General features: G+C 47.4%; 1 protein-coding gene and 1 pseudogene across 3 annotated transcripts in view; one reads left to right on the forward strand and one right to left on the reverse strand.

Moving 5' to 3' along the window:
- Positions 1 to 4,641, forward strand: part of Gpam (glycerol-3-phosphate acyltransferase, mitochondrial) — a 38,597-nt gene extending 33,956 nt beyond the window's left edge. For all 3 annotated transcript variants that reach the window (XM_045157725.1, XM_045157728.1, XM_045157736.1), the window contains exons 21-22: positions 422 to 480; positions 1,041 to 4,641. In XM_045157725.1, the coding sequence (XP_045013660.1) occupies positions 422 to 480; positions 1,041 to 1,157 (176 nt within the window). In that variant the 3' untranslated portion in view covers positions 1,158 to 4,641. The remainder of the gene's footprint in view (positions 1 to 421; positions 481 to 1,040) is intronic.
- A 17,536-nt stretch (positions 4,642 to 22,177) lies between these two features.
- LOC101602309 overlaps positions 22,178 to 23,104 on the reverse strand; it is a 35,758-nt pseudogene continuing 34,831 nt past the window's right edge.

Raw genomic sequence — 23,104 nt, forward strand, 5'->3', positions numbered from 1 at the left:
ATCACATTGCGCACGAGGACACTGTCCCAAGGCTTGTGGCCATGAGTGGAGAAATGTGGGTTTACGTTTCTTGTTTTTTGACCTCCAGACTTGTTGTTTCTGCCTCCACCAGCATATGAATCATTTGTGTGTCACTGTACTTTTAAAAAAATTTACACAAGCTCATTTGACTTTCACAAAATCCCTCCCTCCCTCCTCCCTTCCCTTCTTTTTCCCTTTCGGTTTTCTCCAAATAGATGGCACAAAGTAGGTTTAAGGAAATAGCAGGCCGTTTGAGAAAGACTTTGCTGGTAGCCAGTAGCAGAAGGAAGCCTGTCCTAGCCTGGGCTCTGGTGGCCATGCTCTTTGTGGTCTCTCCTGTGGGGACTCGCATCGTCACGGGGCTGACACTTACAGTTCCTTGTTGCTTGTTTCCCTACAGCGGAGAGTGCTACATACTGTCTTGTGAAGAATGCTGTGAAAATGTTTAAGGATATTGGGGTACGTTGTCTCCTGTGTAGGTCTAGTCTTTTGTGCTCCTTTTCAGTGGTGGTAAGACGTCCCCCAATAGCACTTTCTGCTGGACTTCTTGGGGATGTATTTCTGGAGGTGAGGGGCAGGGGATGTGTTGAAGGTGCAGCATTCTTTGGCGGTCCTAGGGTTTGGCTGGTTGTGTGTCCATTCCCACACTGTTCACATGTAGCGCTGCTGCTCCAGCTGCAGGCTCAGCTGCTAACCAGTGCCTGTGAGTTCACTAGTAACGCTAGAATTAGCTTCTTGAGTTCTTACCATCACGTGTGATGCAGCTCAAGGGGCCTTTTGTCAGGTACTGTCTGTGGCTTTATCTAACCTAAATTGTGAAGCCCAATGCACAGCTTCTGCGTCCTCCGAGGGCCCCATGCCTACCCTCCGTCCTTTACATCAGACTTACGCTCCCCCACTTGAAGCAGCACACGGGTTTCTGTTCCTCTGCTGCCTTTTCAGGTGTCGGACACAGGTCAGGGGTTGGTGAAAACTGTCCCCTCCACCTCCTTTGACTTTCATTTTCTTCAACTTTTCAGGTTTTCAAAGAGACAAAGCAAAAGCGAGTCTCCATTTTAGAACTGAGCAGCACTTTCCTACCTCAATGCAACCGGCAGAAACTCCTCGAGTACATTCTGAGTTTTGTGGTGCTGTAGGGAACTTACGGCAGCCACGGCAAGCGAGGGGCAGCAGCCGAGTCCCGACACGTTCCTCACGGGCTCCATCCACCCCGACCCAGAGGGGCAGGTGCTGCAGCGTGGCCAGGCCTGCCCGGCTCTGAGGTGACCTCCTGGAAGACAAGTGCCTTTCTGCCCCCTGTGGACCTGGGCTCTTCCCAACTCAAACGTAGTGGCCTGCACAGAACCCTCAGGACCAGCCTCCGTTTGTTCCTCCTAAGCAGTAGGTGACTAGGTGAAATCTCAGTAAGGCATTTTGGAGATTATTAAAGATTCACATTTGAAGTACGTTTAAGGACTAATTACTGTGATGGACACAGCAATGTAGATCTGACTTTTCTACATGTGGTGTGGTGGATAAGTCTTTGGTGTGTTTTCTCACTAATGCTTAATGCGTCCTTTAAACCAATGGGGCCATCCGTACTCTCCTTTTCCATTTTATCTTTGTCACCAGTAGCTACATATCACATGGAAGCCCCTTTCATCCCAAGTGCTTTACAGTGGAATGGGCTGATATACCCTCCCCAGCAGAGCCGGCTGCCCTGTGCAGGCAGACAGTGGAAGTGTCGTGAGAGCAGCCTGAAGGCGGATGATGCTAGTTTAGGCCAGGAATCGAGATACCAGGATCAAACAGCCAATACCAGGAAATGACTTTGGCTCGCCAAAGTCAAGATGTACCTAGCCAGAAAATTGTCACTGGAATCTTTTGCTTGTGTGATAAAGTGCCATTGAGTTTAAAGACCTGCAAGTGTTTCAGAACTCTTCCTGTTTGTACCTGCAACCTCCCCACCTTCAGGTGTAGGTAGCCGTTGTTTCTTGAGCACCTTCCAGCCAACCACAGCTGCGCTCAGCTGCAGAGACTGAGGGGCACGGCGCTCTGGCCGCAGTCGCTTGGCTGTAGGCTTTCAGACACTGCTCGCAGCCTGGGTGCCGCACCAAGCTTCTATTCTAGCCAGTGTTCACCCGAGCCGTGCAGTGTGCAACCTGGGCAGCAGGCACAGGGACCCGGCTAAGTGGCAGATGGTTGTAGGCATCTGTGCATTTTCAGCTTTGAGAAAAAGCTTTGGTTCTTTAGAAATTTATATGGGCTATCTGCTCAAGCTCCAACTCCACACAGAGGCAAATAATTATGAAAAAATGCGTTTATAATGAGTAGGTGCCTTTTTGTGAGCAGGGAGCATGATTATTAGTTATTTGTGGTAATTAAGGTGATTTCTTAACAATCATGTAAAATTAACATTTCTGGTGATTTACTGCCGTTTATATCTGTGCCATGGAATTAGAATGTTTTTTTCTCCTGAATGTTGCATAGATTCTTTGAATTTAATATGTAAGTATTAAGGACTGAGTTTGTACTTTGCTGAGCCTGGACTTAAAACATGCATAGTATGTTATGAGATGTGTGTGTTAGGGTGGGATATTGGCTGGAAGCTCACCTCATGTGAAATGTCCTGTTGGGAACGCGTAGGGATGCTGGTGGCCCTCTCGCACACCTCTCGCTTCTGCACGTCCAGTCTGTCTCTTCTGCCCCGTGCCGCTGTTCATGTGCCATCCCTTTGCTCTCTGCCAGCTGAGGCGACTCTGGTGCGGGTGAGATACACCGGCTCGCCCTCCGCGTGACTCACGAGGATGCCAGCAGCTGCCCTGGCTGTACATGAGGGTTCCCTGAGAACATGGCCTAGTCCCTTAGGTGTTCCTCATTTGGAAAATCAAGCATTTTGCTCCTCTCTCTCTCTCTCTCTCTCTCTCTCCCCATCCCTTGAGCTGTAAATCCAAGATGGCTCATGCTGTCAGTCAAGGTTGGGACTGATGTCACCTGTCACCTCCCCAGAAAATGGCTGCTTTGCCAACCCCAGCAGGGGAAATATAGCCTCTGGGCTTTATTCTCCTCCCTTTTGGTTGGTTGGTTTTTAAAAAATTCAGTTGCTTTGGGGAATGCAATTCACTAGCTGTTGCCAGCCACTTAACTCACTGTGAGGATAAATATGCATGCTTTTTGTAATTAACTGGTGCTTTGTAAACCTTTTCTAAGGATGAAAAATTTCAACCAAAGTTATGCTCATCCAGACAAGCTGACCCTTGAGTTAATTTTAGCACAACTCATTCTTCAGTGCCTCATTACTGAAAAAACTATAGAAATCACCGTAAGGCTTCCACTAGCACTGTTTTGCTAATGGTTAGATTCTCGTTGGTTTCCAACGGTGGGCGGCTTCCTTGTAAGGTTCAACCAGCGAGGTGCTCGTGGTGACTTAGGCAGTGACTCCCGCGGCACGCCGTGACCCTGAGGTGCGTGCCCTTCAGTAGGGACTGGGGCTCAAGTTAAAGACTAAACCCAGAAATAAGCAATATGAACTGCACTCTGCTTTTAAAATGAGAATGTCCTGAGTATTTTTCCTCTTAAGATTCTATAGAAAACAAGAGTTAAGGGTGTAGAACTAAGAACCAAGAAAGCACTGAGTCTTTCTTAGATCTGCCGACTCTCCATGGAGCCATGAGGCTGAGTGGAGAGCGTGCGCCCAGCATGGGCTGCAGCGCTCCATGTCCTTCGTGTGAGCGCTCTGTGAGATGTGTATCAGTTTTGTGGCAGGTGCTACAGGTAAACTGAGTTTGCACGTGGAAACATAAGACACACTTCGGTGCAGTGGGGGTTCAGCACCCGGCAGTAAAAAGCCTGCTTAACCCAGCATTTCCCAAACTGTTTTGACCTCAGGACCTTTTCCCTTTTGGGACACCTCTGAACCTCTCACTAGTATGCTGTGGAATGCATTTTGGGAATCTACATTAGGTAATTCTTTAAACAGACAAGCAGTAACAAACCGTACCGCTGAGGTAGAATTTGCATACGCTCTGCACCATCAAATGGTGCGTTGAGTGGATGCTACCTCCGCACCCAGAGAGAATAAGCACAGAGAACTGCAGGATAGGTGGCTGGAGCCCCTGTCCTGCAGTGGGAAGACCAGCCCTCCGTGACCCTGCAGAATCATACTAACGGGGTAAATGATTAAAGTTTAACTCAGATCTAGATGAAAACATTGCACATTTTGAATGCTGATTTTTTCCCCCATAGATCTAGTGTTTAGAAATGATAGGAGTTACATTGAGGTTTATAAGACTTACTTTGTGATGTAAATCTGTTTTTTTAAAAACACTTTCTAGGAGCTTGAAAGTTGCCATTTGGCATTTTAGTTTAGTAAAACTGATGATTGCTTTAAAGAGACTCTTGGCCTTATTTCCAAATAGCTAAAGGGCTAAATGTCTTGATGGAAGGTGTTAAAGTGTTTTCCTGTTGTACAAAGTAATGTTAGATTGTTGTAAAAAGTGTTACAATTGTAAAATAGCAATATGTGATTTTGTGAGTGAAGCTTACTTGGAAATGTTGATTAATTTTTATGCCTGATGATAATGTATTGTGAGAAGCACAGAAATATAGTTTTGTTTTAATAAACCAAAAAATGTTACCTTTCTTTAATGTCTTGGATTTGCAGTTAAAATTTCTCAATGTACTTTGTTATGTCATTTTTATGTGTTTGATTTCACATGGTGCTTTCTTAAAATGCTTAAAGGCCAGCTAGGGAGATGGCTTAGTAGTAAACTGCTTTGCAAGCGTCAAGACCTAAGTTTGGATCCGCAGTGCCCACATTAAAAAGCTTGTCTGTAATCCCATTGCTACGGAAGTATAACTAGGGTATCCTTGTGCCAATTGACTAAACTAGCCCAATTGGCAAGCTATGGGTTTAAGTGAGAGACTCTGCCTCAGTAAATAAACTGGAGAGTGGTTGAGAAAGATACTTGAAATCCACCTCTGGCACATGTTAGCATGCATGTACACACACACACACACACACACACACACACACACACACACACACACACACAAAGTGTTTAAAGGAATTTGACATCAATGTGTGAGCCTACAGTCCCCGAGGTTTGGCCCACACCTCTAAGATCTAATGAAACATTTGACGATAAAGATATCTCACGTTGTTCCTGTTGTACTTAGTAAATAAATGGTCACATTGCAGATAGATGCTTTCTGTAGCCTCCTTTCCACTTTTCTGACATCTATTTTTATATATTGTGGTTTATGAAAAGTGCACTGAAGGACCAAGTTCTCCCTACTAGTTTATAATAGGTGCATGTACTTGATTTTCTGACAAATAAGACAACCATTTCTTTTATCAGAGCACAAGTATTTTGCAGATCTTTTGAAAGCACTCAGATTCAACCTGTTCTTAGCATGTCCTCTGATACGGTGGCGAGCATACACACGAGGCTGGCGCCCTACCCTTTGATGCTGCACATGGCTCCGAGACTCAAACCCAAGCCCATTCCCTCTCCAGTCCCTCACTGAGCTGGTACTCCACCCTGACTGATCCCCGTGGCACACTGTGACCATCCACTTTTCAGCACCATCATACTGTCTGTTGCAGTCCGGTTCTCATTGCTGGTAGCAATCACCCAACCAAGAGCAGCTTGTGGGAAAAAGAGGCTTATTTTGGCTTACAGGCTTGAGGGGAAGCTCCACGATGGTAGGGGAAATTGATGGCATGAGCAGAGGGGGAACATTACACCCTGGCAAACATAAGGTGGACAATAGTAACAGGAGAGTGTGCCAAACACTGGCATGGGGAAACTGATTATAACACTCATAAGCCATCCCTAACAATACACTGTCTCCAGGAGCTGTTAATTCCCAAATCTCCATCAGCTGGGAACCTAGCATTCAGAACACCTAAGTTTATGGGGGACAACTGAATCAAATCACCACATTCTGCCCCTGGCCCCCATAAACTGTTAACTATACTTAATGTAAGATGCAATATATCCATCCAACTTTAAAAGTCCCCATAGTTTTTATCAATTCCATTGATATTCACATATACCTATCCACGTCCAAGATCTTTTAACTGAGCCATAATACCAAAAAATGACCTCAACCCATAATGTCACAGAACAAACATTCACACTGCAAAAGATGGCATTGGGCATAGTAAAGAAATTCCCAAGCGATACATACAGCGCTCTGTTCTCTGTGACAGGGTCTCTTGCTTTACCTAAAGCTCACTGATCAGGCTAGACTAGCTAGTCAGCGAGGCCCAGTGATTCCGTCTCTGCCTTCCCAGACCTGGGATTACAGACATGCACTGCTATGTCCAGCGCTTCATGTGGCCGCTAGGGTTCCACACTCAGAGCCTCATGCTTGCACACCAAACACCTTGCCCACAGAGCATCTCCCCAGCTGCGTGCAAACCTCTCAGCTCGAATATGCTACAATAACACACTATGTGGATGAAGTATGTTGGCCCCTGGGTACTTCCTCTTGTTTAAAATATTTTAATTATTTGGGAGACAGAGAAAGAAAGAAAGAAGCAGGTAGAGAGAGAATGATCACACCAGGGCCTCCAGCCACTGCAAATGACCCCCAGATGCAGGCGCCACCTCGTGTATCTGACTTATGTGGGTCCTGGGGAATCAAACCTGGGTCCTCAGGCTTTGCTGGTGAGCACCTTAATTACTAAGCCATCTCTCCAGCCCCTGGGTACTTTCTATCTTGCCTGCAGCCGGTTCCCATCTTTTGATCTGGGAAAGCGGTAGGAAAGGATGAGTAACTCCTGGAGCAAGAAGGCTCACCTTGGCCACCTGAGTTCAGCAGGCACGGAGGCCAGTCTGTGATAAGGACTGCTGGGGGAGGTGGAACAAGGCCACGAGCAGGAATCAGCCTTTGAGGTCTGACTCACTGCTTTGCCCCTGCCAAAGAGGAAACGTTGAGACAAGCCAATGCTGGCCACTATAGGTGGGCTTGGTACCAGTGTGAAAGCCATCTATGGCAGGAAGTGATTAGCACTCACTATTTCCAGACCTCAAAATAGCCAGGAGTCTCGGGTAAGCAAAATGTGTTGCACCTGTGCTCTTAGGGACAGGAAACAGAGGGATACCCATGTAGAGTCTCATGAAAACAATGCTTGGTCAGGAGAGGCAGGGCCGAGACCTGGGATTGGGTAAGACTGCTAAGGGATTTCCATGGGAAAGATGGGGCATGACTACCTTTCAGGTTCAAGTTCCTGGAGGCTCTGCACTGCAGGGATGGCCTTTAGACTCCTGACGCCTGCTTTCAGATGATTGAGGTACAGTAGTATTGAATCCTGCAATGCAAGATGCCAGTGGGCAAACATCCTCTACTTTCTGATGTGAGAGGTGCCTGCGGGCAGAGCTGCAGGATTCTGCCTCTGAGCAGAGCCTTACTAAGAGCTGGTTAATGCTGGGGAGACCATTTCTTTCCAGCTCGAAAGGACCATGGGTCAAAAAGTACTACAAAAACATGGAACAACAACAAAAAAATTAAGTTTGCAAAAGATGTTAGGTATCACTAATAATTTAGTTCAAAAGTGTAGCAGAAAATTACTCTTGCTTATCCTATTGTCCTATAGGTCCTAGGGTACAAGCCACATCATCTGCCTGAGGCCCAGGATCACTTACGAGTGAGCTAATGATCCAGCTCACATCCACCGAAGTAGGCGACCCACGAATTCCACGTGGAACTTGGCAGGTTTCATAATGATGCCAGTTGGCTGGCCTCTGTGGAATCATGGGGCAGATATCCTCCCATCTGGGATTTAGGCTCTAGTTAGGCACTGTGCTAAACCCTCTTCCCGCTTCCCTCTCCTTTGTGGAAGATTAGAAACACACATCTTCCAAGTGATGAAAATGAGGCGTGTCTGGTGAAGAAGTTCGCTGAAGACTTTGGTCAAAGCAGAGTTCAAATTTCTTCTCGCTCATTGAAACACACTTCCTGAGGCCCACAAGCTCTGCCCGCACCCTGGAACTATTAGTGGAAATGCACAGGGCTATAACAGGTAGCAGCACATCACCCTAGGATGAGGGAAGGAATGAAGGAACGCATGTCCAGGACTTTGCAGAGCCCTCTGAGACCGTGCTCTTGTGCAGAGCCGAGCAGGAAGCATGCAGTGTGAGAGCCCGTTGGGACCTGCAAGCATTCTTTGCTGGTTCCTGCAAGAGAGGTGCACCTGTACTGGCAAGAGAAGAATGTGGGGTGCCAAGAGCCCAGAAAGTGCTGGGGCTGTCAACAGTCTACACTCACAGAGTATAGAGTTGTGTAGGGAGAGAATACAGACGAAGTCTGCTCCTCACCCTGGACCAGGGCTGACTCCCAGGGGACACATCTTAGGGATTACACCTTAGTTCCCTGGCTGCTGCAGTTAGCTGAGGTACAGGCTCTGCTGCTATTGGGAGATGGGGAGGGGTAGAGGGGATCTCCCCGCAGAGATAGTTTTTCATTGAGTCTTGAAGGAAGGCCAAGAACAGATAGTGGGAGCAGGAATCCCTTCAGAATTTCACCTGTCAATTCAGTTTGACAAAAAGATTAAGTGCCCCTGTGCACACTCACTGGTGACGTGGAGGATCCAAGCACACCTGCCTAGCTCGGCAGTGTGACTTTAAACACATGGAGTCATTGTCTAAACTGTTAGATGATCTTGAGGCAGTTTCGGGTGACTGGACCCTGAAAGGAAAAGAAGGGTATGTCCTTGAGCCTGCCTTTTCAGTCTCCACTTTGCTAGAGAGCAGAGAAGGATTTTGCCTGATGAAGATCCCTAGGTCTGCTTTTCCATAAATAGCCCAAGTCCCTTCCTAGGCAGAAGCTCCCCTTTTCTAGAATGAAGATTCCTGGAAGGATGAAACCTCAACATGGCATTGTGTTGGTTAAGCTCAGCTCCAAAACTTGGCATCAAGGTTGGGTTAGCCTCATTCAGAATCCATAAATGACCCCAACTTGGGTCTCTGAGCTGGGCCCTTCCATGGGCAGGAGTTCTCTGTATTTTCTCTTTCTCTCTCCACCCTCCTCCCCGTCTCTGTTTGGTTCGAGGTAGGGTCTCACTCTAGCCCAGGCTGAGCTGGAATTCACCATGTCAGGCTGGCCTCAAACCTACCTCTGTCTCCCAACTCTTTCTATCTCTTAACAAGTGTCTTGAAACCTTATCCTCTGCTCTGTGGATTTTAATTCTTTGAATTAGAATTCTGGGGACACCACAAAGTTATTGATGCATGGCTGTTATTCCCCAAATTATCAGTGCAACGGAGTATATTGGTGCATTGACGAGGAACGCCAGAATTCTCGTATCAGATTTTCTGTGACATTCTGGCTGTGGTGAGAGCATTGAGAGGATCTGGCGGGGCAGGTTCCTCACTCCCACCTCTAGTTCAGGGCTGACAGAGAATAAAGATCAGGCAGTCTTTTCGTTTTGCCACACTTGATCTCCCCCTTTGTCCCCAAGCACAGAGCCAGCAGTCAAAGGTCGTTGAATCTCTGGTCTTGTACAAGTGTGTTTTGTTTTCCAAAACAGCAGTATTTCTGAATGTACACTCTTGTTGGAAATGAGGTAAAGAGCCCTTTGTGTCTGCACATGGGCAACTTTTAGGGGATAAAGCCAACACTAAACACAAGCTAATTTTTGGTACCTAAGCCAACAGATTTAGGATGGGATCAGCCATGCGAGGCAGGAAGGTTTGGGGTAACTCCTGAAGGTCTTTAGGGAAGCTGGCAATTAAGAGGGGCTAGCCCTTCCTACTGAGCCCCCAGTTTCCTTGACCATAACCTACTTCCTAGATATTTGGATGCCAGGCTTTGGATGTGCTAAATCTCATCTGGGGAGGAGATGGGAGAAGTATGGTGTGCTAGAAAATTTTATTACTCACCCAAAATGTTAAAGTCCCATCCCAGACCGCCAGCATTTGCCTCAGGAGCCAAAGCCACCGAGGTTAGTGTAGAGGCTGCAGGTGCTGGAGAGACCCATCTCTCTTCTGGAGCCCCGGAACGAAGAAAAGAAGGCCCCATGGAAGGGAGTCAGTCCATTTTTGAGCGTCCTTTTTGGGGCCGAGCCTGAATCACACCAACCAGTTTTGAAGCTACAGGGGTTGGTGCGGGAATCTGGTGACAGCAGCCCATCTCTAGTGGCTTCAAGCATCACTGCCTTGGTGAGTGGCTGCTGCCCAGGTGGTTAGAGTTACGCTGTTTGGTTTCAGAACCGAAGGCTGCCTGGGTTCGAGTCTCTTACCAGGAACTGACTGTGCAGCTGTTTTATTATTTATTTATTTTACAAAATGAAGGAACGAATCTGCAGGCAACATTCAGCCTGGCACATAGCGGCTGCTGTATACATGTTAGCTCAGCTTGGGGCCCTGCGTCCCTTCATATTACCAGGCATCCTCTGGCAGTCACCTCTGCTTTTCTACTTCTCTCCGCCCTCTCCTTCCTTTGCCAGCGTTTGGCTGAAACGGTTCCAGGCACTGTACAAAACAGGGACATCCCAGTGCTTTGGGAATCACCAGGCTCCTCTTCCTGAAGGGCAGGCATTTTCATTTGCTTATTTGCTTCAACCTGTATCCAGATGCAGGGTGTGGTCACGCCATGCTTTCTGAGCGTGACCACTAGATGGCGCTGGGGCTTCATCAAAGGGTTCTAGACAGACTGCAAAATAATAAAATATATAAAAATAAAAATAAAAAAATTAAATAAAGACCTTCTAGGCCTTGAAACTGGGGTTGATGCCTCAAAGGATACTCCTTTGCAACATGGCTTGTCTCAGACCACCAGAATGAGACCTGGGGATGGATTTCTCAATGAAAGAAATAGAGGAAAGAGCAGGAAGGGGCTCCCTGTGGTTGCACATCACCTGCTGTCCTAGGAGCCCTTGGGAATGCATGCTTGCAGACACTGCAGAGAGAGAGAGGGTGAGGCCCATGCTTGCGTCTCTCCACAGATCCCCATTCACTGGTGCCCATGGGGCTCCAAAGTTCACCCCTGTGCTCAGGATCCCTCTTAACTCTCTGCAGTGTATGTAAAAGTGGGGTGCTAATGGTTTCCAGAGTCAAGTAGTATACCGTGCTACTCACTTGCACGAGAAGTGCAAGTTCCTCCCACTCCATGCCCACATCCCTCAGTCCACCCCAGGGGAGGTTTACCAGCTGAAGACGGACTTCCTTCTGAAAAGGCTCTCATTTTAAGTCCAAGCATTCGTTCACAGAGCAACATTTACATGTTCTGCATCAGATCACCAGAGCAAGCCGGAGTGAAGGGTGAGCAGTAGGGAATGTAACTTTGGGGTTGACCAGTGCTTAGTGGGGGAACGCTGAGGGGAGGGGGGACCTGGGGCTGGAGGCGAGGGTCTGTTGCTCCTCTGTTTGGTTCTGGGTTGACCCTGTCGGGGACTTCTCTCTCCCCCCCACCCCAGCATAAAAGCAAGAGGCCCCTAAAGGCCAAAACTTGTGGTTAGCTAGTTAAGACTATGGCTGTTCTTACCACTAGAGGGTGCAAGAGGCCGTCAGTGAGGCCTGGAATTGCTGGTCCAGACTTATTTATAAATAAATTTATTTATTTATAAATAATAAATAATTTTTTATTTATAAATAAATAATAAACAATTTTTATTTATAAATAAATAATAAACAATTTTTATTTATAAATAAATAATAAATAATTCTTAATTTATAAATAAATAATAAATAAGTTTATTTATTTATAAATAAATGTGAGTCTTGGGTAGTTCAGAAGAAACACCGTACCTTGCAAATCTACTTCCTTGCACTTCCAGGAACCTTCACTCCCCTTTCCTCCTTCAGCATAGCTATTGCTTCCCTGGACCCCTCCTGCTCAGCTCTGGTCTCACCACGGCCAGGGTGAACCCTGGGAAAGGCAACCTCTGGCCAGAGCCTGGAAATAAGGGCAGCAGTGGTGACCACCAGAGGGACTCTCCCAGCCACTCCTAGTACGTGCATGTAGCTGGATTGGTCTGCTCCGCAGCCTGTGGGTCACTGGAGGGTGAGATTCCCTGAGCAGATGATGGGTGTTTAGCACTCTTGCTGTCTTTTGCCCCCTCTGCGCTTAGTTTGGTCCACCCACCCAGAGGTCAGTGTGTCCTCTAGACCTGGCTGTTCTCAACAGGTAACGATGACCTGCCCCAAGCTTCCAGAGCCCTCTCTTTCTGCAAGGCCGATCTAGCCTGCCTTCCAGCTGTCCTCTGCCAAGCTTTCTGGAGGGCACAGAGACATCAACCAACTGTCAAATCCCCCAGTAGCTGCAACTTTCCATTCAGCCATAGTTCTCATGAGCTCTCTGCTGTGGCCTGTATCCATGAGGCCAACAGGGGCTGTCTTGCTCTATGGATTGAGGTCCTTGTGACTCCTGTGGCCAATCTCTGGGCATTGTCAATGTGGATATGGGGCCACACCATGCATGCTATTTTGTGGGGAATCAGTTTTAGTAACATGGACCTTGGGCCTAGTAAACCTGTTTGTTGAACAGCATCTCGAGGCCAGATTTTCCCTCTGCCAGCAGGTTAAGTTTCTTTTGTCACCTGCAGTCAGGGGCTCCAGTAGCTCACCTGCTCTGCCAACAATCCACATGTGTGATGGGCTTTCTGAAATATTTTTCAGTGACATGGCTCCAGAGTCTGAGCATCTGCGAAGAACCTTTGTGGAACTCCAGATCTTGTCGTGGAGAAGTGAGGCCAGAGGTTGGCATGGCAGTGCCTCTGCAGGGCCAGCCAGGGGCACGGAGGAAGCTGCTTTGGGTTGGAGTTTGGGCACTACTTCCGGCCAGCGCAGGTCTCAGCCCTCTGTGACGGGGATGAACAGAGCCAATAGGCGAGGGCTGCAAAAATGTTATCTGAAGCATGGAGAAGGCTCAGAGAGGTTGAGATTCTTGTCTAGAGCCACACAGCAAGACAGAGCTACAGTGAGGCTCAAAGGTAGAATTTTCTGTCAGAACTTCCAGAGTTCTTTCTTCGAATGGGACACAAAGAGCTGGGAGTCCACAGTTCACTGAACCAGTCAGACGTTTACTGAGTGCTCACCGCTGAGTAGAGGCTGGGAACAACTCAGTCTCCTGGGGATTGCCCAGGGCATGTGACAAGATCATGCAGAATGTCAGGGTGACCCAGAGGAAGGGCACACTTTCTGGGTGAACACATAAGCCAATAAATAAGACGTGGCCATGGAACCATTACCAGATATTAGTCTTGCAAACTTAGAAAGAACTGGAATGTTCTAAAAGGTCCCAGTGGTGGATCTGGGAGTCTATTGGGCAGAAGTTTTTGTTTGTCTGTTTTATCTTTTCCTTTAAAGATAATTCTTGGGCAGGAGGGATAGCTTAGCAACTACGGCACTTGCCTGTGAAGCCAAAAGTCCCATGTTTGACTTCCCGGGACCCACGTAGGCCAAGATGCACAAGGTGGTGTATACATCTTGGAGTTCATTTGCAGTGGCTGAAAGTCCTAGAGTGCCTATTCTCTTTCTCTTTCTCTCTCTCTCAAGTAATTAAAATAAATTAAAAATAATTCTTGTTCATCATGGAAAATTCCAAACACATATAAAAGTGGAGAGAACAATGTCCCAAGGCCATTATTGCACTCTCTTTCTAGCCTTCTCTCTCCTCTGCCTGTGAATTACCTCCAAGCAAAGCTCTCACACCCTCTCATTTCATCTGTAAATATTTCAGCAGGCGGTTGTAAAGAATAATCACATTTTAAAAAACACATCACAATCCCACCACACCTAAGATATCAATGGTAATTCCAACCAGGGCTCAATGTTCAATTGCTTCCTTAAATTAAAAACAAAACAAAACAAAACAAAACCCCAGCTTTTAAAATAGTTGGTTTGTCTAAGTCAGGATTCAGTTAAGATTGACATGTCACATGTAGTTAAATTTCCTAAGTTTCTTTTGTGCTGTTCCTTCTCTTTCCTCTGTGTTTCCCCTACAGAGAATTTGTTTAAGAAATAGCCATGTTTCAGTGGTTTCCCACACCCAGTGCTTTCTGTGTGCATCTTGGCTCCTGTTTATCATCCTAGGTCCTGTCTGTCTAGCACCTTCTTCTCTTCTCTGAGTTCTGTAGTCTGGTGTGTGAATCTGGATTTTGGTCAGATTCTGGTTTGAGTTTTCATAGTACAGCATCTTGGAAGCGCAAATCAAAAGGCATCCTGGGGGATGGTGGGATTGCTCAGTGGTTAAGGCAACTGTCGACGAAGCCCAAGGACTCAGGTTTGGTTCTCCACAAAGTAGCACAGGCATGTGGCGTTCATTTGTGGTGGCTAGTGGCCCTGGTGTTCCCATTCTCCTTTAAAGATTTTTAAAAAATTACTTATTTATTTGACAGAGAAAAGGGGAGAAAGAGAGAGAGAATGGGCCTGCCAGGGCCTCCAGAAACTGCAAACAAACTCCAGACGTATGCGTCCCCTTGTGCATCTGGCTAACATGGGTCCCGGGGAATCAAACCTGGGTCCTTTGACTTTGCAGGCAAACGCCTTAACTGCTAAACCATCCCTCCAGCCCAAGTTTTTTTTTTTTTAATTTATTTCTGATGGCATCCGGGGACTGGAGATGAGAGAGGGAGTACAGTTAGGGTGACTGGACTCCTGAAAATAAAAAGGCAGGAAAGTCTGCATTTGCTAGAGATGTTTTTCCACAAACAACCAGGACCCCTTCTGGGAAAGAGGTCTTTCACAGGACCTAAGCATTGTGGTTGGTTAAGTTCAGCCCCTGGAACTTGGTGCCAGGGCTAGCCTCTTCCTTAGACAGCCCCTAACCCTAACCAACCAGCTGTCCCTCTGATTCACGTGAGCTGGAAGTTTCTAAATACCTTTGCAAGGGGAGGACAGCTCTCTGACCACTTGGGAACTTCCAGCTGTGGGTGAGTTTCTCCCTCTGCTGTGCCTGGGCTTGCTCGGCTCAAGCTCAGGCCCAGCCTTAGCTGGGATAGGCCCCTAGCCCTTAGTCTCCACGTGGGTTCCTTTACCTCCTCCAGTTCCCCACATGGCAGGAGCTCCTGGAATTTTCTTTTCTCTCTTTCCACAATCTTTTCCAGGACTTCCATGTGGGATCTCTAGCTACGTGGGTGCCTTTTCTTGGCTCTGAACTTCCCTCAATAAATGTAATAATCCTTCTTAGTCTTTTCTTAAATTCAATTCTTTGATTAAAATTAGAAATGAACCTAGGGTTCAAGGACTTTTCTGGACCCCAAGCATCCCACTCCAGTTGGGAGTGGGAACAGGGTCTTGTCTCCTACCCTCAAAATGTGCATAGTGTCCAAGCAACTGGAAATACCCTTAAGTCCTCTGCTTTAGCCTGCACATCCAGTGTGTGGCCCACTGTGTCCACTCACGCTCCTAAACACTTCAAACTTAGGCCCTCCCTCCATCTTCCCCAGCTCAGCAATGACTTTGCCATCCTCTCACTGACCCTGGCTGGCTCCCACTCTCTCTTCCTGACTCTAATCCATTCTTCACACAGAGCCAGAATCCTGGTTTTGAAATGCAAATTTTATCCTACCTTGTCTAAACTCCTGCAGTGGGTTGAATAGTTTCCCCTCAGTATTCATATCCATCTACCTTGAACCCTGGAATGTGAACTTGTTTGGAAATAAGCGACTTCACAGATGGAATTAAAATGAAGTCTTGGTGAACTGGGATGGGCCTTACACCCAATGACTGGTGACCTTATAAATCGAAGACACAGAGACCCAGTCGACAGAGGCGGAGATTGGAGTGACGTGTCTATAAGCCAATGGTTGTCACTGGATGCCAGGAAGAGGCGTGGAAGGGTTTCTTCCAAAGGCCTTCCCCGGGGAGTCTGGTCTGCTGACACTGGATATCAGCCCCCACTCTCCACACAGTGACAGAAGACATTTTCCCATGATGATGCTTTGTTATCATGGCGGCTTCCAGGTTCTAATAAGAATCTGTAGTAAATGGCATTTAACATTGAACCAAGAGCAAACCCCACAGCCAAATGCATGGCCCGCTGGATGGGGCGTGCTCCCCGGTTCATGGTGTCCTCATGTCTTCTGCCTCTCCGCCCTCCTAATATCGTATAGATTTCACATTAAATGTCAGTCTTCCTGAGAGGCGTCCCCTGAACTCCCCTTCCTCCCCAACCCTGTTCGCATCAGATGTAGATCCTATCCATTCTCTTACATCATTCTGGTTTTACTTTGTTTTGTCACACTTGTTACATAATGCAGCTTAAAAAAATATCTCCTAGTGCCTGTCCTCAAGCTGTCTGAGGGCCTTATATTCATCTTGTTTGTTTTAGGTCCACAGCTCTGTGTGTGTGTGTGTGTTGTGTGCACGCATGCACATATGTGGGTGGGTACACATGGGTGGGCTGTACACAGGTGTGTGCATGCATGCTGGAGGTTAGAGGACAACCTTGGCTATCATTGCTCAGGGACCATCCATGTTTTTTTTTTTTTTAATTTTTATTTATTTATTTGAGAGCGACAGACACAGAGAGAAAGACAGATAGAGGGAGAGAGAGAGAATGGGCGCGCCAGGGCTTCCAGCCTCTGCAAACAAACTCCAGACGCGTGCGCCCCCTTGTGCATCTGGCTAACGTGGGACCTGGGGAACCAAGCCTCGAACCGGGATCCTTAGGCTTCACAGGCAAGCGCTTAACCGCTAAGCCATCTCTCCAGCTCCCATCCATGGTTTTTGAGACAGGGCCTCTCATTGGCTTGGCATTCACCAATCAGGCTAGCCTGCCTGGCCAGAGAGCTCCAGGGACCTGCTGTTCTCCACCACCCAGTGCTGGAATTCAGAGTAATCACTTGCCGCCGCGCCTGGCTTGCTTGCGCGCTTAAGGACATGCATGCGGGGAGAGGTCGCAGGACAACTTCAGGTGCCCGTCCTTGTCTTCTGTCTTGTTTGAGGCAGGGTCACTGTGATTGCCATGCTGGCTGGTCCGTGGGCTTCAAAGGGGAATCCTCCTGCCACTGCCTCTCTGCTTGCCACATGCATGCTGGGACCCCAGATGCTCATGTTTACATGAGTACTGGGGGGCCCAAGCTCAGGTAGTGATGCTTTCCCAGTAAGTGCCGTCTCCTCCCCACCCTGCCTCTTTAAAATGTGGGCCCTTGGGATTGAACTCAGCTCCTCGTGTTGCGAGACAAACATTTTACCAACTACTGCCCTGCCCACAACAGCTCTTAGTAACCATTCCTAGCCCGCATCGGGTGCTCAGTTAAGTCTTTGCCTACTAAATCACGCACGTGAAAAGATTCCATCAGCCTGGGCAGTGCAGAGAATCAAACGCAGCATCAGAATGATGGGAGAGGGGTCTGATCCTGGGGATGTCAGCAATGGCTCGGCACATAGTTGCTGGGATGAGCTGTGCGGGGGAACTGGGTCATTGCCAGTTCTGGGCTACCTTGTGAACTCAGGCTCTGAACACGCAGCACTGTATGCTCAGTGGACAGAGCTGGGCTCTGCTCTCAGAAGAGGTGACTGTGACATATGGTTCCCAATCAGGGGACAGGTGAGCAGGATTCACAAGAGCACCAGGGCCTTTTGTGCCAGTAACTGTAGTGAGTAACACCATGGCATGGGAGGGATGGTGAGGTGTTACAGTGCATGGGACTCAGGAACATCTACATCAACTCTGTTTTTCCAGAGGGATCTCTTGGGAGTACTGAGGGCATTTCTTGGGGCCCTTGTTAATGTCACAGTCCTTGTGAGACCAGGCGTTCTTGGTTCTGAATCACAGCTGGACCCACTGAACGCACCTTCTTCCCTCCCATGTTGCAGTCCTATTCCTGAGACTCAGTCCTGCCCCAGGCTCTTCCACGTACTTGGCTCTGTGTCTTTGGGCAGACTATGTCACACCTCTGAGCTCTGGTCTCTGGCTTGTCATTGTCTCATGTTTTAAAAATATTGCTGGTTTTAATGGTTATTTCTTTCCCCTCTTGTTTCCTCCTTTCACTGCTCATGGGAGTCCTATCTCTCTATCCATGGGATGGTTCAAAAGAGACATAAGCTCTCTGGCTGGCTTGTGAACAGTACAGCATAGACCCATAGAAGACCAGAAAGGACTCCATCAGAGAAACAGAAAGGCACAGTGAGGCTGGCAAACAGAGAGAAGGGCTACCCCTTGGCCATGGGCAGTAAGCACACCCTTTTCCTGACAATCCACCTAGCAGCCTGATGGCAATCCGGACCCCTATCTGCATCAAAGTGCATGTTTACTCACATTAAACCATGGAAATCAGTTACTCCTCCCCCCCCCCCCGGAAAATGCTTTGGAAATACCCTGCTTCTATTGAAACATATTACAAGATAATCTCCTCTTTTTTTTATTTTTTGAGAAAAGATCTCACTCTAGCCCAGGCTGGCCTGGAATACATTGCAATTCTCCCACCTCAATCTCCAGAGTGTTGGGATTAAAGGTATGCACCACCATGCCTGGTTTTATTACAAGATAAACTCAGGCTTAGAGAGATTGCTCAGCAGTTAAAGGTGCTTGCTTGCAAAGCCTGATGGCCTTGGTTCAATTCCCAAGGATCCATGTAAAATCAGATGCATAAAGTGGCGCATGTGTCTGGAATTCGTATGCAGTAGCAGGAGGCCACGACACACCCACACTCACTCTGTCTCTTTCTCTCAAATAAACAAATAAAATACTTTTTTTCTTAAAAAAAAAAAAAGATAAATCCAGGATTGGAGACAAGGCACTGCTCAGGTCTGGACTGGTTGGGTGTGTGTATCATTAAAATCAGATGCACAGTAGATAAAAGTTTATATAACCCAAGCCTGTTGATCAAAATAGAAAACCTCCCAAACCCCACTCCTCCCTCCTCTATCAAAAGCTATGTGTGTGTACACCCTTTCCAATTCCTTGAAGAAGGCGCCAAGAATTTAAAAATGCCCAGACAGATATTATCAACAGCAGCAATGAGAGAAAAAAAAAAAAAAAAAACAACAAAAACTAATATGGGGCGAGGGAGAATGAATGAGAGAGAGAAGCGTCAAAATCAGCCCCCAGCCACCACCACCCGGCTGGTGGTGGGCACCAGATGGGACAATCATGATCTACAGATCATGTCCACTTAACAAGGCTGATGACAAACAGGATGCCACCTGCAGCTGGCTTCGTGGAAGATCTGGCACCGGAGCACGGGGCTTCCAAGTAATCCATCCAGGGAAGCACTGAGCTGTGAACTTGCTAAAAGGTATCTGCAGGAGGCCCGCTCAGCTCGCACGGCGGTGCTGTCTCCAACCACGGAGCAGATGGTGCAAATCGTGTTGGTGAAGCCAGGGTCCCAAAGAAGTGCTTTGTGGCAGATGCCTGGATTTGCAGATCCTGAGATGGCTGAGCCCCTGCTGCCGATCTGTGAACCAGCGGGAGGGGACTTTTGTTCTTCCAGTGTCTGCCGGCCCCCTTTTAACATCTCTTCTGTGTTCCCTGCCTGGCAGAACGCAGGTTGGTTCTCATTAGGAATGGAGGCTGTTGCCATGGGAAGTAGTAAACAATGTGGCTCAGTCGATGCCAGAGCCCTGGGTCCAAGTTCATGGGGATCCCAATCCTAGCCCCACTTCCAGTCTGAAGGACTGGAGACAAGCAACTTAAATCATTTTAACCACCTTTGCCAAGTGGGGGTATGTGCTTCATAGAATGATTTCAGTGGGTACATGGAATAATTTAAACAGGGGCACCTGGTGCCACAGACAATCAGGATTTTGCCTAACCCTGGTCATGAACCAGCCCCAGGTGCTGGCCTCACATACTGCAGAGGAGCTGGTGTCTACTATCCAGGTGGAGCTGGGGTATCTGGTCCTCAGGGACCTTTTTAGCGGGCCTTCCTGGCTCCTAGACTCCTAGAATGCATTTCCTTTCCTCCTCCGGGATACACCTGTGAGAGCCCCAGCTGCCGCTGCGGTGAAAGCTGCCTCTCCCCAGGCAGAATCATACGAGATGTTTCCATTTCCTTAAGTCCTGCCTGTCAGAGAGAGCCTGTTTCCAATTACTGTACCTTGTTCTAATTAGATTACAATGGAAGGATGGGAGCCCCTAGCCTGGCTGGGTTGGCGTGGAAGCTTTTCAATGCCTTAATTATGAACGTTTTAGATATGACCTTTTGACCACAAACTCACACAGCATTGTTTCCCTCATGAGAATCCTTCACTCCTAAGCAGCATTGTGACAGAAGGGAATTCAGATCCTGCCTTATGTTTGAAAAAAAAAAAAGTCTGTGCCTCTGTTTCCTCACCTGTAACAAGACATTTAGAGCCTGTTACCTCTGGAGTCATTTGGCCACTTACTGAACTTGAATGCTTGTAGAAAAAAAAAAAAAAATCTACCACCGTGATCTAGAGTTAGCAGCTAAGCATGGTGGTGAGCAGTGTCCTGAGGTTTTTAAGTTGGTGTCTCTAGGGATGGACTGTTAGCAAGTAACAAGGTCCTGTGACCCTGTTGGAAGGACAGCCCTGAGCAACGACTTCCCAGTTTGGATTGACAGCTTGCATAAATGTACTTTTCCATTTCCGAGATATTCTGGATTGGGTGTACTTATTTGGTACTAAGTAGTTCTGTGCCTAGGCTAACTGTTAGTTATCTAGGGAGCCTTTCAACGTTCTGATGTCCAGGCCAGGCCTTAGAACGATCACAAGTGAATTTCTGGGAACGGGGCGAGGCTTTGTAAAAGTTGCCCGTGTGATTCCAGCGCGAGGGTGAGGTGGAGAACGGCTCGAGGTTGGCGCCTCTCAGCAGCCCGGGCAGGTCAGGAGAGCTTACAGCACACTTTCTGACTCAGCCGGACTACTACGAACCTGAGACCGTCCAGGAGCTGGTGCTGGGTGAGCCCTCCTGGCTTTGCCATCAGAAACTAAAATCCACAGTCACTTGGGCTGCAGATACCCTCATGGGAATTCCCTGTGTCCACCTGTTTCAGCGGAGCAAGGCGGGGGACCCAGGGGGACTTTGTCACAAGACCCGGCCCTTGTTCACTTTTTGTTCAACATTTCTCTAGTGCACTGACAATGGTATTAACCAGGATTTTTTAAAATGTGTGCATGGTGTGTTTGAGTGTGTGCAGGTGTGTGTGTGGAGGGGGGGGGGAGTACGCGCCTGGAAGCTAGTGGATGACTTCAGATGTCATACTTAGGAATGCCAAATACCTTTTTTGAGACAAGGTCTCTCCTTGACTTGGAGTTCACCAATTCGGCTAGACTGGCCAGCCCGTGAGCTCCAGAATTCCCCTTTCTCCTGCCTCCCCAGCACTGGGATTGTAGGCACACACCACTGTGCCCACTTTGTTGCATAGTGTTGCAGTCAGGTAGAAATCATCCGACCAAGAGCAGCTTGGAAAAAAGGTTTGTTTTGGCTTACAGACTCGAAGGGAAGCTCCACGATGGCAGGGAAAATAATGGCATGAGCCATCACCCCCTGGCCAACTGTTGATGGACCATAGCAACAGGAGAGTGTGCCAAACATTGGCAAGGGGATACTGGCTATAATACCCATAAGCCCGTCCCCAACAATACACTGCCTCCAGGAGGCATCAATTTCCAAATCTCCATCAGCTGGGAATCTAGCATTCAGAATACCTAAGTTTATGGGGAACACCTGAATCAAACCACCACACATGGGTACAGGGGATCCAGTTCGGATGGATGGCGATACTTGGGAGAAAAGCACTTTATTCACTGAGATATCTCATGTCAGTGCTTTGATAAGGGCTATTTTTGAACTGTGACATCAGTGTTCTGCATCTACCACTATCAGAGTTGGCCACACCTAAGTTCTTTCTTCTGTGTTGGTAATTTCCCTCTGTGGCAGGATCAACAAGAGCCCCACTGTCTTTCATGGAGTCTGAAGGGGCCACAGTGTCCCTGCCCGCAGGGAACCTAAAAGGTGCCTTTGGCCCCACTGAGAACTATCCCATACTTTTGCCTGAGACACTAATTAGAGTCTTTTTCTTTAAAAAATAGTTTAAATATTTTTATTTATTTGTGAAGGGAGAGAGAGAGAGAACAAAAGCGTGCAAGAGGGCCTCTTGCCACTGTACATGAACTCCAGAAGCTGGAGCCACTTTGGGCCTCAGCCGTACATAGGTACTGGGGACTTGAACCCCAGCTGACAGGCTTTGCAAGCAAGTGCTTTTAACCACTGAGCCATCTCTCCAGCCCTGAGCAATCTTTCCCAGATACACGGTCAGTTAGCATTGGTTCACGCAGTGCTGAGCATGTCTAGGCCCAGTAGGAGCAATGGCATTGCTGACTTGAGTCCAACAGATGTTCATCCTAATGAAACTTCTGACTGGGGTGGGGATTCTGGACAGCCAGTCGTGATTGGTGTCAGGTGAACTACTGATTCCTGTGGGTTGCTCAATATCCTTCCAATAAATGTACCTCAAGCTTACAGTCCCGATTTCTGTTGTGAGAAATCCCAAATGGAAACAATTGATGGGGCGAAAATACAACCTTTTGGAATGGGAGAAAAAATATTAATAAGCTGTATTATTATCTGATAGTGGTGTTAATATTCAAACAAAACAAAAGGGTTGAAGACAGAATTTCCACGTGACCTGGAAATATACAAAAAAATATACAAAAAAATATACAAAAAAAATTAAAAACATGATCAGACAGACATTGGTCGATGGAGGTTCTTGGCAACATTATTCATGGAAGTTTCAAGGTGGACACACCCATAGGTCCATCAGCTATGAATGAATGAGTCAACAAAGGGTGGTCTCTTAGTAAAGTATAGCAGTACTCAGCAATAAACAGGAACTGCTGATACATGCTACAGCGTGGCTGAACTTTACAGATACTATTTGAAGTAAAAAAAGAAGAAAAAAAAAACCTAGTCAAAAGACACATTGTGGGATTTGATTTCCATGGAGCATCCAGCATGGGGAAATCTATACACATAGTAGATGAGCCATTTCCAGCGGTTGGGGACAGGGGAGGAAGGGGAATGACTGCTTCATGTATGGGATTTATTTTGGGCTAATAGAAGTATTTTGGAATTATAATGGTGTCTGTACTAAATGCTAAAAAGGCTAAGCAGACTGAAATATACAAAAATACTAAAAATGGCAGAAAATACTGATAGGCTATAAAAAGGGCACTTAGAGTCC

This window comes from Jaculus jaculus, chromosome 1, assembly GCF_020740685.1.
Source record: "Jaculus jaculus isolate mJacJac1 chromosome 1, mJacJac1.mat.Y.cur, whole genome shotgun sequence".
In the NCBI taxonomy this organism is placed as follows: Eukaryota; Metazoa; Chordata; class Mammalia; order Rodentia; family Dipodidae; genus Jaculus; species Jaculus jaculus.